Source organism: Empidonax traillii, unplaced genomic scaffold, assembly GCF_003031625.1.
Source record: "Empidonax traillii isolate 1590-97213 ecotype Southwest subspecies unplaced genomic scaffold, ASM303162v1 scaffold565:size409173, whole genome shotgun sequence".
Classification (NCBI taxonomy): Eukaryota; Metazoa; Chordata; class Aves; order Passeriformes; family Tyrannidae; genus Empidonax; species Empidonax traillii.
In genome coordinates, this window is record NW_020955758.1 from 270,235 (window position 1) to 288,229 (window position 17,995).

A 17,995-nucleotide genomic window follows, 5' to 3' on the forward strand; every position below is an offset into this window, starting at 1 on the left:
TCTGGCCCCGGGCCCCCGGGGGGGTGTCCGCCCCCAGCCCCGCCCCGCCCCGCCGCCGGGACAACCCCCCCGGGGTTCCCCCCTGGCCTGATTCCTCCCCCGGCACACCCTCTCGGGGATCTGAGTGCTCTGAGAGCCCCCCAGCTTGTCCGGGGACCCCCCACCCAGTCCAGATCTGGGATCTACACCCAGCCTGGCCCAGGACCCCCTGTCCAGGTGGGCTCTGTGACACCCAAACCCAGAATGGGCCAGGACCCCCACCCAGGTTGAATCTGGACCTCTGCACCCAGAATAGCCCGAGTCACCCCTCCCAGACTGACTTTGAGACCCCCACACCCAGAATGGTCCAGAATCCCCCATCCAGGCTGGATCTGGGACACCCCCTCCAGCCTGTCCCCCAGACCCCAACACTGCTGCCAACCTGGCCCAGGACCCCTGCACAGCTTGGATCCAGGATGCCCCCTCCTTTCCCAGCCCTGGGACCACCCTCCCAGCCTGGCCCTCGGACCCTGGGCCCCTCCATCTCACCTGGCTCAAGTCCCCCTTTCCAGCCCACTCCTTCCCATGTCCCCCAAGGGGGCAGGGGGCTGCCCTGGCTCCTCCATGCCCACAGACCCCTCCACCCCTGCCCCTCTGCCTCTTCCAGCCAGGTGATGCCCACGGAGGGTCGGCATGTGACGAATTGCCTCAACCCCTATTTTGGAGGTGGGAGGGCAAAGAGAAATCATGACTGAATTTGAGCCTGAGAGGAAGGGAAGGGTGAGGGGAAGGGGTTTAAGGTTTGGTTTTATTTCTCATTATGCTACTGATTTGATTAGTGATAAATAAATAAAGAGGGAGATTTAGATCAGATATTTGGGAGAAATTCTTCCCTGTGAGGATGGTGAGGCTCTGGCACAGGTTGCCCAGAGAAGCTGTGGCTGCCCCATCCCTGGAAGTGCTCAAGGCCAGGTTGGGTGGGGTGTCCCTGCCCACAGCAGGAGGTGGAACTGAATGATCTTTATGGTCCCTTCCAACCCAAACCATTCTGTGATTCTGTGATTTTAAGAAATTCAATTAATTTCCCCAAAAATGGTCTATTTTGCCTGTGTCAGTACACCTAGTGGTAGGGGTAGATAAGAGATAAGGGCAACCTGGTCCTAATCTCAACCCTTTCCCTGTATTTTCCCTCCCTGCCCAGCTGAGGAGGGGACAATGCAGAGGCTTTGGGGGACAGGATCGGTTCCTCACAAGGTGGGTGACATCACCCTTCCAAAAGGTGGGTGACGAGTACAACTGCACGCCAGGACAGCCCCTGTCAGCAGGGTATGGGATCAGAGAGGGGTGTATGGGGGGGCTGTAGAAGCGACTGGACATGGTGACTGTGTGTTGGGCTGTGAGGATGGGCGGCGAGGGGGGCTGTAAGAGGGGCTATGGGGCGGGGTGAGGGGTGAGGAGGAGCTGTACTGGGTGTGTGGGTACCATGTCTCAGCCCCGCAAGCCCCACTGCGGGAGGAGGACATCCCCTATGCTTGTTCCAGCCCTACTGGTTGCACCCCCCTACACACACACACACACACACACACACACACACACACACACACACACACATCCCGGCCAAAATCTCCTTGCCAGGGTGTCCCGCAGCCCCTGCTGCCGGCACGGTGTAGGGTCACCGCTCCCCTCCAGCTCTGTGCACCCCCAAAGTAGGGTGTTCCCTCAGGGGGGCCAGGAGCTGGAACCCCATCCCTGCAGTCCAATTGCTGGGCTCCGGGGGTGCGGCAGGGACCCTCCCAGCCCACCTCCCGGGCAGGCACCGCTAGGCAGACCGTGCCTGCCAGGGAATCCTGGGGGATCCTGGCAGCATCCCGGTGCCACCGCTGGCTTCCGCATTCCTGCGCCCGCACACCCTCCCGCCCCGCGTCCTGTTTGCCGGGCGCGTCACCCCGGCCTGAGTCACCCCGCGGCCTCTGCAGGTGACGGAAGGCCAACAATAGTCCACAAAGGGAGGATGTCCCCCCGAAGCCTTCCTCTGGCTCGTCTTCGAGGAAACCTCCCGCGGGAGGGACGGGCCCCACCGGACGCGCCGAGGAGCCTCGTCCTGTTGACGCTGGCCCGGGGCGGCACGCGGACCCGGGGGTCCCCGGGGACGGCTGGGGACACCCCACCCCCCGTGCTGGGTGAGGAGGGGGGATGTACAGCCACGGGGTGCCCGCGGGGACGGGACAGCTGCGGCCCCATCTCCTGGGTGTGGCTCTGGGGATGATGGCGTTGGGAATGGCATCGAGAATGGCACTGGGAATGACACTGGGGGAGCCATCAGGGATGATGGCATTGCAAAGTGGAGCTCAGATGCTGGGAATAAGAGGGCAGGATCCTCCCCTCATCACGACGACCCCATAGAAATGGGGTGCAGCCACGTGGTGAGGGGTGCAGCCCTCCCCAGCCCCGGGCAGGGCCCGGGCAGGGAGGACAGAGCATCATTAGCATGTGTCACTAACAAGCAGGATGGCAGCAAAGTGCTGCCTGACCGACCCCACGGCACTGCTTCACATCCTTGGGAAACTGCCTTAGCAATCACAGCAGCTTTGGGGTCACCCTGGCTCCCCTCCCTCCTGTCCCTGTCCTGCCTCTGCTGGGGAGCCCCCCTTACCCTCCCCTGGGGTCCTCTGAGAAGGGGGGATTGGAGAGCAATGCAGGCACGGGCAGCCCGAGATCACTCGTGACATAAGCATGCCAGGGCTCAGCATGAGGGACAGGATGGTTGTGGGACCACCCGGCTTTGCTGGTGCCAGAGATGCAGGTTGGGCAGGGACAGGGGACAGGACAGGACAGCGGGGACACGGGACAGGGGGCTGCGCGGCTCCACGGCGCAGTCCTGGTGCCACCTCGTGGTGAGCAGGGTCCCAGTGCCACAGCTGGACGGCCGGAGCCGTGTCACAGCCGGACGGTGTGGTGACACAGCGGGACAGGCAGTGCGGGGACGCAAAGGGACAATCCCTGCAGAGACACAGCTGGACAGGTGGGGGGGAGACACAGCGGGACAGGCAGTGCGGGGACGCAAAGGGACAATCCCTGCAGAGACACAGCTGGACAGGTGGGGGGGAGACACAGCTGGACAGGCACTGCGAGAGTAGGATGGTAAACACCCATCTGTCCAACGGGCCATGAAGGGCCACAGGGAGGGGGCAGCAGCTCGGAGGGTTCGAGGTCCCAGCACAGACCTGGCTGTGTTTGGCCTTGAGGCCGAGCCCCTGAGAGCTGGGGAGAGATGGTGCAGGGACCCCTGGCCCAGGAAGTGGGGCTCACATCCCAAGGATCTTCGTGGGCTGTGATGAGCAACAGTCCCATAGGGAGTGCCCCAGGAACCCTGGCCTGGGTGGGGACATGAGTCTCTGGGGACACTTTCTGGCAGGACCCATTGAGAGGTAGGACAAGGTAGGGTGGTTTTAAATTAAAGAGGGTTGTTGTGGATTAGATACAGGGAGGAAATTCTTCCCTCTGAGGGTGGTGAGACCCTGGCACAGGTTGCCCAGAGAAGCTGTGGCTGCCCCATGCCAGGTTGGATGAGTCTTGGAGCAACCTGGTCTAGTGGAAGGTGAACCTGCCCATGGCAGGGAGTCAGAACCAGAGGAACTCTAATCTCCCTTCCAACCCAAATGAGTCTGTGACTCTATGATCTATCCTGGGTGGGAATGTGCATCCATCCCTGAAGGTCCATGACCATGCCAGGGATGGACACCTCCAGCACCTGTGGCAGCAGCTCTGCCCCTCATCCAGACTTTCCTCCCACAACCAGAGTCATCAAAGCCACTGGAGGAAGCACCTGTGCAATCAAAGTGACAGGCCTCGAGGTCAAGGCTCATTATGATGAACATAATGAGGTTTTAGCAAGGCAGATGAGCAGAGGTGTGGAGCCGATGGGCCTGGTGGGACAAAGGGCACATCCCAGCAGGATCCTCCCATGGAGCACAGGTCCCTGTGAAGCCTCAGCAGTGGCTGCTGGTCCTGGGCTGTGGACAGGTGCTGGTGAACCCCTGCATGGCTCAGCCATCACCCTCCTCTTCCTCCACACGAGTCTCTCCCTGTGCAGGGCTGCTCCGTGCTGGCACATGGCTGATGTGCCCGGTGCTGGTGTCTCTAACCCAACCCACTGAGCACTCTGGATTTATCATCCCTGGTACCCCAACAGCAGGACCGTGTGCTCTCACTAACACTAAGATCATCCCATTCTCCCTTTCAAGGCCTTGTGCCTGTTCCTGCTCCCCACACAGAGCAGGGCTCAGACATCTGTCTCTCCCAAGTCTGGTCCCTTATCCACATCATTGCACAAGATAGAAGATGGAATGTGGCACCATGTATGCTGGGGTCCCATCCCCCTGCACTCCTTCTGGACTTTGTCCTGTGGGTCTCCATGCTGCTCCATGACCAGAGATGGACAGAGCAGGGAGAGCAGCAGCGTGTCTGTCCCTGCTCCTGCAGCCCATGGGTGCCCGTGTCAGATGATGGGTGCCCATATCGGATGTTGTTTGACCCCCAGACAGCTCCCTCAGGCCAAGGAGACCCAGCAAGACCTGTCCCCTCCCTAGAGCACTCTGGGTTTTCCTGCACCATCACCTCAAACCGTCTGCAGGTGGGGGAACCACATCCAGCTGGAGCCCATGGGGATTGTTACCGTGCCATTCCTGCTCCTCTCCCATCCCCTTCTTGTCCCAACCCCTGGGAGTTCAGGGCTCCCACTGGGGATATCGGGGAGATCAAGGCTCCCACTGGGGATATTGGCTCCTTCCCACCCACTGCAGGACGCTGCATGTGCCTTGCCAGAGGGGTGCAGCAGTTTGGGGTGAAAGCAGGATGGGCACTCACGTGTTGCTGGGTGTTATCCAGCTTTTCCCTGGAGTAAGATTTGTGTTGGTGTGGAATCGTTTACACCTGTAGTGCAGCTGCAGCAGAAAAACAGCCACGCCAAAAAATGAGGGGCCCAACCACGGTTAGGGGATACAACACTGTGTGTTCCCAGCACCCAGCCGGCTGCAGGAGCCACAATCCGGGGTGGGTGTCACTGACACACCAGGTGTCCCGCCTTCTCCCAGCCCTGCTCACCAGGAGGACGGGCACTGTGCCCCCCCGACAGCTGTAATGGTTGGCAGGGGTGATGGGGCACCTCCCCACACACACACCGTGTCTGTCAGCCCCAGCCTTGGGGTGCTGGGGTGGGGACTGCACCGTGCCAGGAGGAGGATGGCTCAGGGGGCTGACTGGCTCAGGGGGTGGCTGGTCCTTGCCCCAGGGACCCCACATCAGCTCTCCATGGCTCCAGGAAATGGGGTTTTTGATTCCCCAGGGAGCAAACCCTTTCCTTGCCTTCTCCCTTACTGCCAGGCTGTGCCAGGCTGAGCTGGCATGCTCCCACCTCTGCTCCCGCAGGATCTTTGGACTTTGTGCTGATTTTGCTGTTTGCTTTTATTTAGCAGCGGGATTCACTTTCCATGCAAAGGACAACAACCCCAATATCCGCTGGGGCCTCGTCCCTCCCATCCCTCTGCCCCTGGGGCAAAGACACACAGGAGGAGGGACCTGTCACCCACAGTGTCCCTTGGCTCTCAGTCCCGCTGGGCACCGCCAGGGCAGCCATGTGTGCCCTGCACTGGATCACAGCCTGGGCACTCCTGCTCCACGGTATGCCAGAGGGCTGAGCTGGGTGCTGGGGTGGGATGGCACGTCTGGGACCCCCAGGAACCAGGCACAGAGGATGCAGGGTGTCCCAGACACAGCTCTGGGTGAAACAGGGGCGGGTTTGACCCTGAGGCAGGAACGGGGCTGTGGCAAGGGGCTCACCCTGCCCACCTGCCCCAGGGACAGGCTCGGGGCAGGTGACAGGTAAGGAGCAGCCCCCCAGGGTGCAGGGACCAGGTACCCAAGGCCCCCTCCCATGCTGAGGGTGACCCCACCCTGCATTGTCCCATGGACCCAAGCTGGGTGCCCTTGGCCCAAGGTGAAGAGCTAAGAACCAGCTGGTGATGGAAAGAGCAGGGAGTGGCAGTGCTGGCGGTGGCACCTGGTGCCAAGCAAGCCCTGGGGAGAGGGCAGGTCTGGCTGGGCATGGCCCCGCTGTCAGCTGGCTCCTCCAGCACCCTGAGTGCTGGGATGCTCGGGGTCGGCTCACCTGCTCCTGGGTATGGTGAGCACCAGCTGTTCCCCGTGATGACCCCACAGTGCCATGGCCATGGGGGCATTTCCTTCCTCTTGAGCTGGGCAATGGCGCTGGTTTCCACCCCCTATTCCTGGGGTTAAAACCCAGGAAAACCTATTTCTGCAAAAAGCCCCAAAGCTGGTCTAGCTGGTGCTTGGGGCTGGGGATGAGGGTCACAGCTTCCTGGTGCTGTTCCAGGCTGGAGCAAGGGGCCAGCAGGACCCCGGCTGCAGCCTGAGGCTCCCGGTTGTTGCCACACCCGCAGGCTGTGCCGCAGGGCGGGTGCCGCAGGCTCCTTCCACCAGGAATGACATCCGGGATTGCTCCACGGACCCACCGGTGAGCCCCGCCTTGCCACCCCTCCCTGGTCCTGAGACTCCCTTCGTACAGTCCACCCCCCAGTCCCAGCACATGTCCCCCTGTGCCACCAGTACCTGCCACCCACGGCCACCAACACGACGGCACGGCTGGCGGCGCTGCGGGACACCATGCGGGACCACGGCGTCCACGCCTACATCGTGCCCTCCACGGATGCCCACATGGTAAGGCAGGAGCTCCCTGCGCCCCCGGGGACCCTGCTGGCATCCACAGCCACCTCTCACAGCTCCATCCCGACTCCAGAGCGAGTACATCTCCAAGCGGGATGCCCGGCTGGGCTGGCTCACCGGCTTCACCGGCTCCGCAGGTGAGGGCACCCCCCAGCCCTGGGTTCCCTGCTTGGGAGGCTGGCACCTGCCTTCCTGCTAGTCCTCATCCCTGGGAGTCCCTGCCAGCTGCAGGGAGGGAGGGAAAGGTGATCCCTGAGCCCCCACTCCTGTCCCAGGCACCAGCGTGGTGACAAAGGACAAGGCTGCCCTGTGGACTGACAGCCGCTACTGGACCCAGGCAGAGCGCGAGCTGGACTGCAACTGGGAGCTGCAGAGGACGAGTCAGTGGGGGGCAGGATGGGGGACTGCAGAGTCCCCCCGCTCCCATGATCCCCCTCAGCCCCTGCCACAGCCTCCTCTGGGCTCAGCATGGGCTGGGACACGGTGTGTCCTCGCAGTGCCACCCAGCTCTCTCCTGCAGTCTGGATCGAGTCCATTGTGATGTGGATCCTGGAGGCGGTTCCTGTAGGGGGAAACATCAGCTTGGACCCCTTCCTCTTCTCCATCGGTAGGGCTGGCTGGCACTGGGGGTCACCCTGCCCATGGGAGGGCAGCCCCGGGGTGTGGATTTACCAGGTTCCCCCACCTTTGGGCTGCTTCTTTCCTCCCAGCCACCTGGAAGAGCTACAGCCAGGCTCTGCACGGCTCCGGCCGGAACCTGCTCTCCCTCGAGACCAACCTCGTGGATCAGGTGTGGGGTGACCAGAGACCCCCTCCCTCCTCCAGCGAGATCTACAGCCTCCCGGCAGCCTTCACAGGTACGACCCCGGCCTCCCCACGGCTGCCCACCCGCAGCAACCCCAGCCCAGGGCCCTCCGTGGTGGTCCCTGCACCGAGGCAACCACTTGTCCCTCTCCCAGGGAGCAGCTGGCAGGAGAAGGTTGCCGGGATCCGGCAGCAGATGGAGCAGCACGTGCGACGCCCGACGGCCGTTCTGCTGTCGGGGCTGGAGGAGACAGCCTGTGAGTACCCGCAGTGCTGTGCAGGATGCCATGGCAGGTGCCCTGGGCTCCGAGCCCTGGGGCTGGGAAGGTAGCGGCAGTCACAGGTGCAGAGGTCTCGTTCCTGGCAGGGCTCTTCAACCTCCGTGGAGATGACATCCCCTACAACCCCGTCTTCTACTCCTACACCCTCCTGACCAACACTGACATAAGGTGGGCAGCACTTCCCTCTGGGCACGGGGCACGGAGGGGCTCATCACCCACTCTCCTTCCACCCTTCCCTTCCTGAGCCAGCCCTCACGGGACCCTCCTCTCAGCCCCGCTGCCTCAGGCCCCAGCCCCACATCTCTCCCAATCCATAGCCCCTCTCCCAGCCCACCCTGGGGCACCGCACCCTCCCTTCCCGCACAGCCTGACGGAGGGCTCCTCCCATTCCCAGCCCAGCATCCCTTCTGAGCCCCCCAGCCCCCTCCTCTCCGCTGGTGTGGCTGGGCTCGGGGGAGGCCAAAGGCAGCAGGTGACTGCCCAGGCCTGTCCCCGCCCCATCCCACTCCCTCCCCAGCCTGTTCGTGGAGGGGTCCCGGCTGTCGGCGGCGGCGCGGGAGTCCCTGCGCTCCGGCTGCCCGGGGCCGCTGTGCGTGGAGCTGCGGGAGTACGGGCAGGTGAGCGCCCACCTGCGCAACTACACCCGCGGTAACGTCACCGTGTGGCTGGGCACCGAGTACACCACCTACGGCCTCTACGGCATCGTCCCCCAGGTGGGTAAAACAGCAGCAACACTGCGGCACGGAGCCTGGCCCGTAGGACACGCGGGTCCTGCAGGCTTGGGGACGGCCCCGGGCCACACAGCGCTGTGGCCGCCCCCGACGCCTGAGGGGACGGGTGGCCATGCCGCCTCCTGCCTGCTCTCGCAGGAAAAGCTGCTGGAGGAGAGCTACTCGCCTGTCATGACGGCCAAGGCTGTGAAAAACTCCCGGGAGCAGGAGCTGCTGAGAGCCGCCCACGTAAGGGCTGTCCCCGTCCCCGCCCCCGCAGCCCCCTGCACGGTGCGGGGGACGCTGCGGGGTGCTGATGCCCTCTCCCCGCTGCCGCCGGGGCACCCCCAGGTCCGGGACGCCGTGGCCGTCATCCAGTACCTGCTGTGGCTTGAGAAGATGGTCCCGCAGGGGCGGGTGAATGAGTTTTCAGGGGCTCAGCATATCGATGCCCTCCGCAGGTCAGTGCTGCCCCCGTGGCTCCCCCTGCCCAGTGAAGGGCAGCTGGGGACCCACAGCACCTCCCTCCCTGCTGCCTTGCAGAGCCCAGCAGCACAGCCACGGGCCCAGCTTCCAGTCCATCTCGGCCAGCGGGCTCAACGCGGCGCTGGCCCACTACAGGTATGGCCAGGGCAGCGCTGGGCAGAGGGCAGTGGGCAGTGGGCAGCTGGGAGAGGGCTCTGACCCCCCTTCCCTTGCAGTCCCGCCAACGGGAGCAGCCGGCCTCTGTCGGCGGGCGAGATGTACCTCTTTGACACCGGAGGGCAGTATCTGTGAGTAGCTTTTAACGGAGACCCACCTCCCACAGCCTCACATCTTGGGGCCCCCAAGGCCAGCACTGGGGCTGCGTCGCCCCCTTTCACGTCCCTCCTTTGCAGGGATGGGACAACAGACATCACTCGGACAGTGCACTGGGGTCAGCCCACCCCACTCCAGAAGGTACCAGCCTCTCCTGTGTCGGCCAGCACCTCCCTTGGCTGCCCAGGACCCCCCTGTGCTGCCCAGGACTCCCTGTGGCACTTGGTACCACGGTTCCAGCCAGGGCTGGGTGTGGCAGGGTGGGTATCCGGGCACCACCATGTTCACTCCGCCATGCCCCCACAGGAAGCCTACACCCGTGTGCTGATGGGCAACATCGACCTCTCCCGCCTCGTCTTCCCATCCAACACCGCAGGTGGGTGCCAAACCTGGCATTGTGCAGCCCAGCCCTGCCCAGGAACCCTGGCACAGGCAGCAGGAGGGAAGGGGGGCCCCATCAGCTTGTCAGCCCCCATCCCACCCACCTCTTTGTTCCCCAGGGAGAACGGTGGAGTCCTTTGCACGCCGGGCACTCTGGGATGTTGGACTCAACTACGGCCATGGGACCGGCCACGGCATCGGCAACTTCCTCTCTGTCCACGAGTGTATGTGGCACCAGTGCTGGCACTGGGCATGTGGGCTGAGCTGTGGGGACAGGGATGAGGACAGGAGCTCACTGGGGGCTACTCGTGGCCCATTGGAGCCTCTTGCTGGGGGAGAACTCTACCTGCAGCGTGTTGGGGTGCTTTCCAGGGTGACTCTGTGATCCTTGCCAGCATGACTCCCATCCAGCCTACTGGGATGATCCAATGGTTCTTGCCTTGGTGGCCCCATGGTCCTTGTTGGGATGATCCAGTGGTCCTTACTGGGATGACACAGTGGTCCTTGTCGTGGTGGCCCCATAGTCCTTGCCTTGGTGGCCACGTGGTCCATGCTGGGTTCACCCTGTGGTCTTTGTGTTGGCCCTGTGGTTCTCTCTGGTGTGGCATCTTGGTCCTTGCAGGGGTGTCCCTGCAGCACACACAACCCCTGGAGTTCTCACCCACCCCATGTCCCTGCAGGGCCTGTGGGCTTCCAGTCCAACAACGTGCCACTGGCAGCCGGCATGTTCACCTCCATCGGTACGTCCTGCCAACCTGGCTGGTGCCTCAGCCGGCTGGGACAGCCCCAGCCCCAGGACCAGGGAGGGGGTGTCAGCTCTCAGCCCCGCTCAGGGGCCAGATTTGGCCCTGCTGGGGTGGGCTGGGGGAGCCACTGGGGCTGGGAGCTCACCAAGTGCCTTCCTGGCCCCCAGAGCCTGGATACTACCGGGACGGGGAGTTCGGGATCCGCATTGAGGACGTCGCCCTCGTGGTGGAGGCGCAGACCAAGGTAGGGCAAGGGGCCAGGGTGACAGGGGTGACAGGGGTGGCACTGCATGGGGCTGGGGGCACCCAACAGCATGTTTCTGCGGCAGCACCAGAGCGAGCCTTTCCTGACCTTCGAGGTGGTGTCCCTGGTGCCCTACGACCGCAACCTCATCGACCTCAGCCTCATGTCCCCAGAGCAGGTATGGGGGGGTGCTTGGGGTGGAGGGCAGAGCAGGGTTGTGAGGCCAGCACATCGGGCTGGGGTGCAGGGAGAGCAACAGGGGCTGGTGAGTGGATGCAACAGGAAACCAGGACCGTGGCATGCGGTTGGAGCAGGTAAATGAGGATGAAGCAAGAATGGATGCGTGGATGGAGAGGGGCAAGAGGGTCTGCAGATGGGGCTGGTGATTGGGGTGTGGGGCAGCTGGACGGGGAGGGCCAAAAGGGCTAAGGGGTGGCAGCATCCAGAGCAGCCCCCCTCCAGTTCCCTGCCATGCCTGGCTGCAGATCCAGTACCTAAACTCCTACTACAAGAGGATCCGTGAGCGTGTGGGGCCAGAGCTGCAGCGGCAGCAGCTGGAGGAGGCGTACAAATGGCTGCAGGAGAGCACCAAGCCCTTCCCGGTGGGCAGTGCCATCACCATCACCACCACCACCAGGGCCATGCTGGTCCTCACCTCGCTGCTCTCGGTGCTGCTCAGCGGGCTGCAGGCCTGATCCTGAGCCCATGGTCCCCCCACCCCCCTCCTGCCGCAGCTGGTTCTTCCCCTGTGCTCACTTCCTTTTTTTTTTTTTTTTTCTTTTTGTTGTTGTTTTCTATTTGCTCGTTTTTGATTAAACATGAGCAACACGGGCAGGGGCTGTGTCTTGCTCTGCCCTGCTGTGCCTGGTGTGCTGCCTGTGCCTCACCAGCAGGTGTGGGGCTGGGGCACCGCTCCACATGGCCCCCAGCATCACTCCTGTGACCCTGCTTGTGCCACCTGCCCTGCCCTGGGGCAGCCAAGCCAATGCCAACAGCGGGGAGATGGATTTGGGCAGATTGTAATTAATTCTGGGGCAAAAGATGGAGGAATTGGAGTGAGAGGGTGCAGGGCAGTCAGCCCCACCGGGGACATCCCTACAGGTGCCAGCAGTGGGGTGACCAAGAGCGTGCGTATCTGGGTGTGATGCTGAGCTGGGAGGACTTACAGATGCAGGGGACACAGGGGACATGCCAGACACCATGTGTCACACAGAGGGCTTGACCATCGTGTGCCAGCAGGATGAGCAGGCACAGGGGAGGGCACGGCAGAGGGGTGAGGACTGTCCCCCTTTGCAGGGGGTGGGGGGACACTGTGCCCATCAACAGCATCGCCAAGGAGATGCACGGGCAGCACCGCCGGCGGGGCGGCGCGGTGGCCGAGGGCTTGTCAGGGCGCGGGCACCATCCCCACCTCGGGGGCCCCGGGCAGGGCAGCAGTTCCGTGGAGAGTTTCCTTCCTCCTGCCCCAGCCCGCGCCCCGGCAGCCGCCCCAAGCACGGCTGCAAGCGCCTCTCATGTGACCGCCGGCTTCCTGTGCGCTCCCGGCTCGGTGCCGGTGCCGCGGGACGGGACGGGACGGGACGTGCCGAGGTGCTGCCGAGCGCTGTGCCCTCCGGCCCCAGTGCCATGCTGCGCCGCAAGCCCTCCAACGCCGGGGAGAAGGAGCCAGGACACAGGAAGGTGAGTGCTGGCAGCATCCAGGTGCCCTCAGCACACGCGGGTGTCCTTGCACACCCAGAGTTGTCCAAGCCTGGGCTGCCGTGGGATGCTGAGCAGGAGGGCTGGTGCCAGGAGCTGGGGCAGAGCCCCAGGGGGTTACGACAACGTGGGAGCAGCACTGCCATCAGTCTGTCCCTGCTGCCACCAGCCACTGTGGCCTCGCCGGTGCGTAGTGCTGGCATTGCCCAGCTCCCACCCTGGCGTGCATCCTGGTGGGATGGGTGGCTAGGATGCACAGTCCCCGGGATCAGCATGGGTGCCAGCCGGGGTGCCGGCGGGACTCGTGGGGCCTGGGGGAGGCTGTGGCCCCCACTCTCCACGGGCTCCCCACGGCGTGGGCGGCCGCCTGCCATTTCCTGGGGGGACGCGGCTGCGGTGCCGAGTGTGCAGCTCCCAGCCCGGCAAGGTGCTGCGGTCGAGGCTGCAGCTCTGTCACGTGTCGGCCGCTTCCTCTGGCAGCATCGCTCTGAGGTGGGAGCCACAGCAGCACCAGCTGCCAGCACCGCGGCCTCTTGAGAGCCCCCAGCGTGGCATGGCCGTGTGCCACCCCGTGGCAACCTGTCTGGAGGCTGGAGTCGCCAGTGGGGGCCACAATCATCCCCCTGCACCAGGTCTCACACCAGCTGGCACTTCAGCTCTTGCCAAGCCCTGCCGGGCTGGCATCAGCAATGGCAAGTCACCATGGGAAGCAGGGCAGTGCCTGGTGCCAGGGCCCTGCCCACAGCAGGCACACATCCCGCCACGGCAGCTCATCTGTGCTGGGAAGCTCTCACGGGAAACCTGGGTGAAGTCCCCCTCGCTGCGCTGGGATGGCCCATCCAGCCCGGCAGGTCCCAGTGGGCATCCCCTGCCCTTGCCCAGCCACAGCCACTCTCACTTCCCTCTCGCTGCAGTGCTCCGGGAGAGCCCGACCTCCCTGGCTCAAATCCCTCTCCCAGGCTCTCCAGGGCTTCTCCAGCCCCGGGGCAGGGGCTTTCCTGGCTGCGGAGCTGTTTTATCTCTGCAGGGAGAGCCCCGGGGGGTTCAACGCTCCTGGGTCTGGTGGTTTCAGGGTGCTGGGGGGGTATCAGAGATCACCTGGAGCTGGCCCTGCCCTGTAAAGCCCCGCGGGGGGTCCCATTCCGAGCCAGCCCTCTGCAAGGAACGGCAAAAACAAATGTTGAAGGATGCTCGGTGGAGCCGAGGAGGAGCATAAAGGCAGGACAGGCTGAGCAGGGGTAGGAAGGGCCTGGGAAGGAGCTCGGAGCCGGCAGAACCGCTTGAGAACGGAAATCGGTGTTTGTGGCGGCGGCAGAGCGAGCGCCGCGGTGCCTGCTCTGAGCGTGCCGGCAGTGGGAGCCGAGCTCACCTGGCCCAAACACGCGAGCCGGCTCCCACGGAGTGCTGGCATCCAGGGATGAGGGAGACCCGGGACCGTGTGGCTGTGCTGGGATGCTGGCTGGCTGGCTGGCACCAAGGACGCTCCTGTCATGAAGAAACCCTTCCCATAAGGGACAGACACCAGAGGACATGCAGATGGAGGCAGGCAGGGGTCACAGGGAAGACTGAAGGAGCAGGGACAGAGGGGTGCAGCAGGACTGAGATTCAGAACCTGCCTCGGTGGCTTTGGTGCGAAGATGGCACTGAGCCAGCTGAAGGTGCTCTCTGGGCTGTGGGGGACACTCACAGTCAGAAAACACAGGAAACTTTCAGTCCTGGAGTTGACCATGGAGGCAGAAGCAGGGACATGGCTGCTCTCATGTTCTTAGCCCTTCACTGCCTGCCCACTTGTGGGTGCTGCAGAGCCCTGTGTTTCCCCAGGACATGCCTGGCCCGTGTGCCAGGACAGCAGCATGGCAAAGCCCTGGGCTGCTCCCAGCTTGGCAGTGTCAGACTCCACACCGGAGCGTCCCTGCCCCAGGAATGCTGTGCCAAGCAGCTGCACATGCAACACCAGGGCTCTGCATCCCTGGGCTGGTGGGCTCATAGCACATGGCAGCTTCTGGAGTGGGGTGAGACAGGTGAGACTGTGCCAGCCAAAAAACTCCACCAGCAGTGGCATCGCCCTGGGATGGGCAGAGCAGCCCAAAGGGAGAAGGGGAGCTGGGGCAAGGAGTGCAGAGAGAAGGCCTCACACCTTTCCATCTCCCCCCTCACACCCCTCTCCCTGCCCCCAGCTTTCCCTCCAGCGCTCCAGCAGCTTCAAGGACTTTGCCAAGTCCAAGGTCAGCTCCCCCGTGCCGAGCGAGAAGGAGTTCAACCTGGAGGAGAACGTGAGTTCCTTGCCTCCTCAGGGCAGCAGTACCCCTTGACATGCCCTGCTTCCCTGGGATTCCCTTCCCAGCCTATTTCAGGGCTGGTTTCCCTAAACTCCTGGTCCTACCAGGGGTCCACATGCCATGGAGCAGCCCACGTCCCAGCACCAGTGGGATTTGGGGTCTTACAGCCTTGTGTGACCCCACTGAGGCTTGCCTGCGGTGGGGGGCTCTGCCTTCACTGTCCATCCCTCTGGCAGATCCCTGAGAATGATCCCAGCACTGCCAGCCCTGAGGATGCCCCACGGAGCAGTGGGACGAAGCTGGGCAGGAAGTGGCGGGCGGTCATCTCCCGCACCATGAACCGCAAGATGGGCAGGATGGCCGTGAAGGCACTGGCCGAGGGGAAGGTGAGCGGGGGGGATGGGGGGCATGGGCAGGTGAGAGGGGGGCACCTCCCTCTCCTCCAGCCTGACCCTGGTCCCCACAGCAGGGAGAGGTGGAGGAGGAGGGGTCCCCGTGCCCACTGTCCCCAGACGGCAGCGCAGGGGAGTGGAGCCATGACAAGGGGCCCCTGTCATCCCTGGAGCTGGAGGAGGAGGAGGAGGACGGGCGCCCACCCCTCAGCCGCCAGATGTCCAGCGGTGAGCCCAGCCCCGGCAGCGCACCGGTCTGAGCCCCCAGCAGAGCACATCCTGACCCCCTCCTCTCTGCAGGCAGTGACATTCCCAGCCCCAGTGGCCCCCGGGACAGCCTGCAGCTGGAGGAGAGTGTCCCAGCCTACACTGGCCCCTTCTGCGGCCGGGCCCGCGTCCACACCGACTTCACCCCCAGCCCCTACGACAAGGACTCACTGAAGCTGCGGGTGAGCCAAGGCCCCAGGGAGGGAGGGAGGGTGGCTGGGGATCCCCCTGAGGCAGAGGTGTCCCCCAGCTGTCCCCAAGCCTGCACCCACTGCCACCACATCTCCTTTGGCCCAGAAAGGGGACATCATTGGCATCATCGAGAAGCCACCTGTGGGCACCTGGACCGGGCTGCTCAACAACAGGGTGGGCTCCTTCAAGTTCATCTACGTGGATGTGATCCCTGAGGAGACAGTCCCTGCCCGCAGGAGCCGGGGCTCCAGCCGGAGCAAGCGTCTCAAGCCCAAGACCCTCCATGAGCTGCTGGAGCGCATCAACCTGCAGGTGAGGGACAGGGGCCATGGGGGAATCGTGGCACCCAGAATGTGCCAGCAGGGTGCCAGCAGTGGAACCACCCCCTCTGCTCCCCTTCACTATCCCCCATATCCTTGGCTCCCTCCACTGAGTACCCCAGGGGCACAGAGGGGACACACAGGGCATTTCTGGGTGATGTGGGGGCAAGGGCCTACCATGGACCCGCCCGGGGGGCCAGGGGAGCCACCTGAGCCCTGCTCATCCCTGCCCACTGCCCCCCACCCAGGAACACATCCCCACCCTCCTGCTGAACGGGTACCAGACCCTGGAGGACTTCAAGGAGCTGAAGGAGACCCACCTGAATGAGCTGCACATCACAGACCCCCAGCACCGCGCCAAGCTGCTGACGGCTGCCGAGCTCCTCCTGGACTATGACAGTAAGAGCCCCAGGGAGGGAGTGGGAGATCCCCACCACCACCCACAGCCCCCCTCGCTGGGCATCCCAGCAGCACCACTAACGCCTCGGTCCCTCTCCCAGCAGCCAGTGAGCCAGAGGATGGTGACAGCTCTGAAACCCTGCCATCACCCTCGGAGCCCAAAGGGGACATTCCCCGGGACTCAGGCTGCTTCGAGGGATCGGAAACCCTGGATGGCAGCCGGGAGGAGGCTGAGCTGGGGGGTCCTGAGGAGCAGCTGGGGGCTCTCTCCATGGCACAGTCCCCCTGAGCCCACTGGCACTGCTGCTTCCCACTCTGGCCCTGGCAGCGGCGACAGACTGGAGGGGACAGCTGCTGGCAGGGGACAGGGGAGCCCCAGTGGTGTGACCTCAGGGCCCAGCTCAGCCCCAGCACCACAGGCAGGTGCTGTACCCCCAGGACATTTTGCATGGTGCTGCCTGGCACTGCTGCCCCAGCGTGGAGACTCTGGGCACCCCAGGGCACCGCGCTCCAGGCATGGGCTGCTGCTCGAGGGAGCTGGGGACAGGAGCCATGCCTGCAGGCAAACAAAGCCTTCACTGTCACTGCTCAGCATGGGCACACAGAGACACCCCCCTCACCCGCCATGGGGGGAAGCAGGATGCAAAAAATGCAGCTAAGACACTCTGGAAATGTGAGATGGAGAGGCTGGAAAGGTACAGGGAAGGGGGAAGAGACAGCTGGCTTGGGGCAGCACAGACACGCAGGGGCTACAGCTCAGCCATTTTCAAACCAATTAATTTTCCTTCATTGTTTTAAAATTAAAAAATAATAATAAAAAAAAAAAAAAAAAAAGAACCCTCACCCGACCCCGCCTTCCTTCTGGAGACCCCAAACAGCGCAGGCAGGTCCCGGCAGGCAGCGCCCCACACACTGCATGGAATGGGGAGCAGCAGAGCCAAAAAATACACTTTTTCACACTGAATTTGAGATTTTGGTCAGTAGCATGTTGGGGCGGCTCCCACGGCCGGCGGGGTGCTCGGGGCCAGGAGCAGGACCCCTGCTGTCCTGGGGGGACGAGACGGGAGCGGGCTGGCTCCAGTGCCGTGGCAGGGAGGCCGGGAGCAGCCGCAGGGTCACTGCGGACACACAGCCAGAGCAGCAGCTCTGCCCTCTCACCGGGAGACCCCGGCGCCGCAGGAGAGGGGGCAGCGCCGGTGCCACGTTAACACCATGTCAACACCACCGTCACCCGCTGCCAGCCACGGCCCAGGGCCACGCTGCGAGGGGCCAGGGAAGAGGAGCGAGGTGGGAGGCGCAGGCCAGGCTCCGGGGGGAGAGCGGGCTGCTCCGCACGGCTGCTGAAAGCAGGATGGCATGCGGCCAGGGGCGGAGCAACAGCGACTTCCCCCTGCCAGGCAGGAGCATCGTGGAGACACACCCAGCACTGGCCAGGCGGGACATCCCCCCCCCCGCCACCACCCACCGCACACTTGCAGGAGGCACGGGAGTGCCCAGCACTCACGGTGTGGGATGGGGAGCGGCCAGGGCACGGAATGGCCTCTCCCCACCGCTGGCCTCTGTGGGGACCCCGCAGGCGTGAGAGTTCTGCCAGCGCAGCACAGGGAGTGGGGCAGGGGAGGAGGAGCCCTGCCACGGCGTGGAGCTCTCCCACCATCCCCTCAGCCTCTCCTCCCCACGCTGCTGAGTGACTGACACCACAGAGCCCACCCTCGGGCAGCCAGCACAGCTCCCACAGCCAGTCTGGGATGGCTGAGGACTGCA

General features: G+C 64.0%; 2 protein-coding genes across 3 annotated transcripts; both read left to right on the forward strand.

Moving 5' to 3' along the window:
• The first annotated feature begins 5,473 nt into the window (after nt 1-5,473).
• On the forward strand, nt 5,474-11,515 carry XPNPEP2 (X-prolyl aminopeptidase 2). The gene is made up of 21 exons (XM_027897870.1): nt 5,474-5,658; nt 6,438-6,511; nt 6,604-6,714; nt 6,794-6,857; nt 6,996-7,100; nt 7,241-7,327; nt 7,431-7,577; nt 7,680-7,781; nt 7,892-7,973; nt 8,323-8,518; nt 8,675-8,764; nt 8,867-8,976; nt 9,059-9,136; nt 9,217-9,288; nt 9,394-9,454; nt 9,620-9,689; nt 9,814-9,918; nt 10,375-10,434; nt 10,608-10,684; nt 10,770-10,862; nt 11,170-11,515. Exons 1-21 carry the CDS (start codon nt 5,613-5,615, stop codon nt 11,377-11,379), a joined length of 2,040 nt encoding a protein of 679 aa, XP_027753671.1. The 5' UTR covers nt 5,474-5,612; the 3' UTR covers nt 11,380-11,515.
• Nucleotides 11,516-12,261: 746 nt separating this feature from the next.
• SASH3 (SAM and SH3 domain containing 3) lies at nt 12,262-17,295 on the forward strand. Of its 2 annotated transcripts, none has more exons than XM_027897871.1 (8): nt 12,262-12,364; nt 14,560-14,655; nt 14,898-15,047; nt 15,128-15,281; nt 15,354-15,502; nt 15,618-15,824; nt 16,081-16,231; nt 16,333-17,295. In XM_027897871.1, exons 1-8 carry the CDS (start codon nt 12,311-12,313, stop codon nt 16,518-16,520), a joined length of 1,149 nt encoding a protein of 382 aa, XP_027753672.1. In that variant the 5' UTR covers nt 12,262-12,310; the 3' UTR covers nt 16,521-17,295. The 2 variants fall into 2 exon arrangements, with proteins under 2 accessions (XP_027753672.1, XP_027753674.1); XM_027897873.1 differs by having other exon boundaries at nt 16,336-17,295.
• Nucleotides 17,296-17,995: the final 700 nt, after the last annotated feature.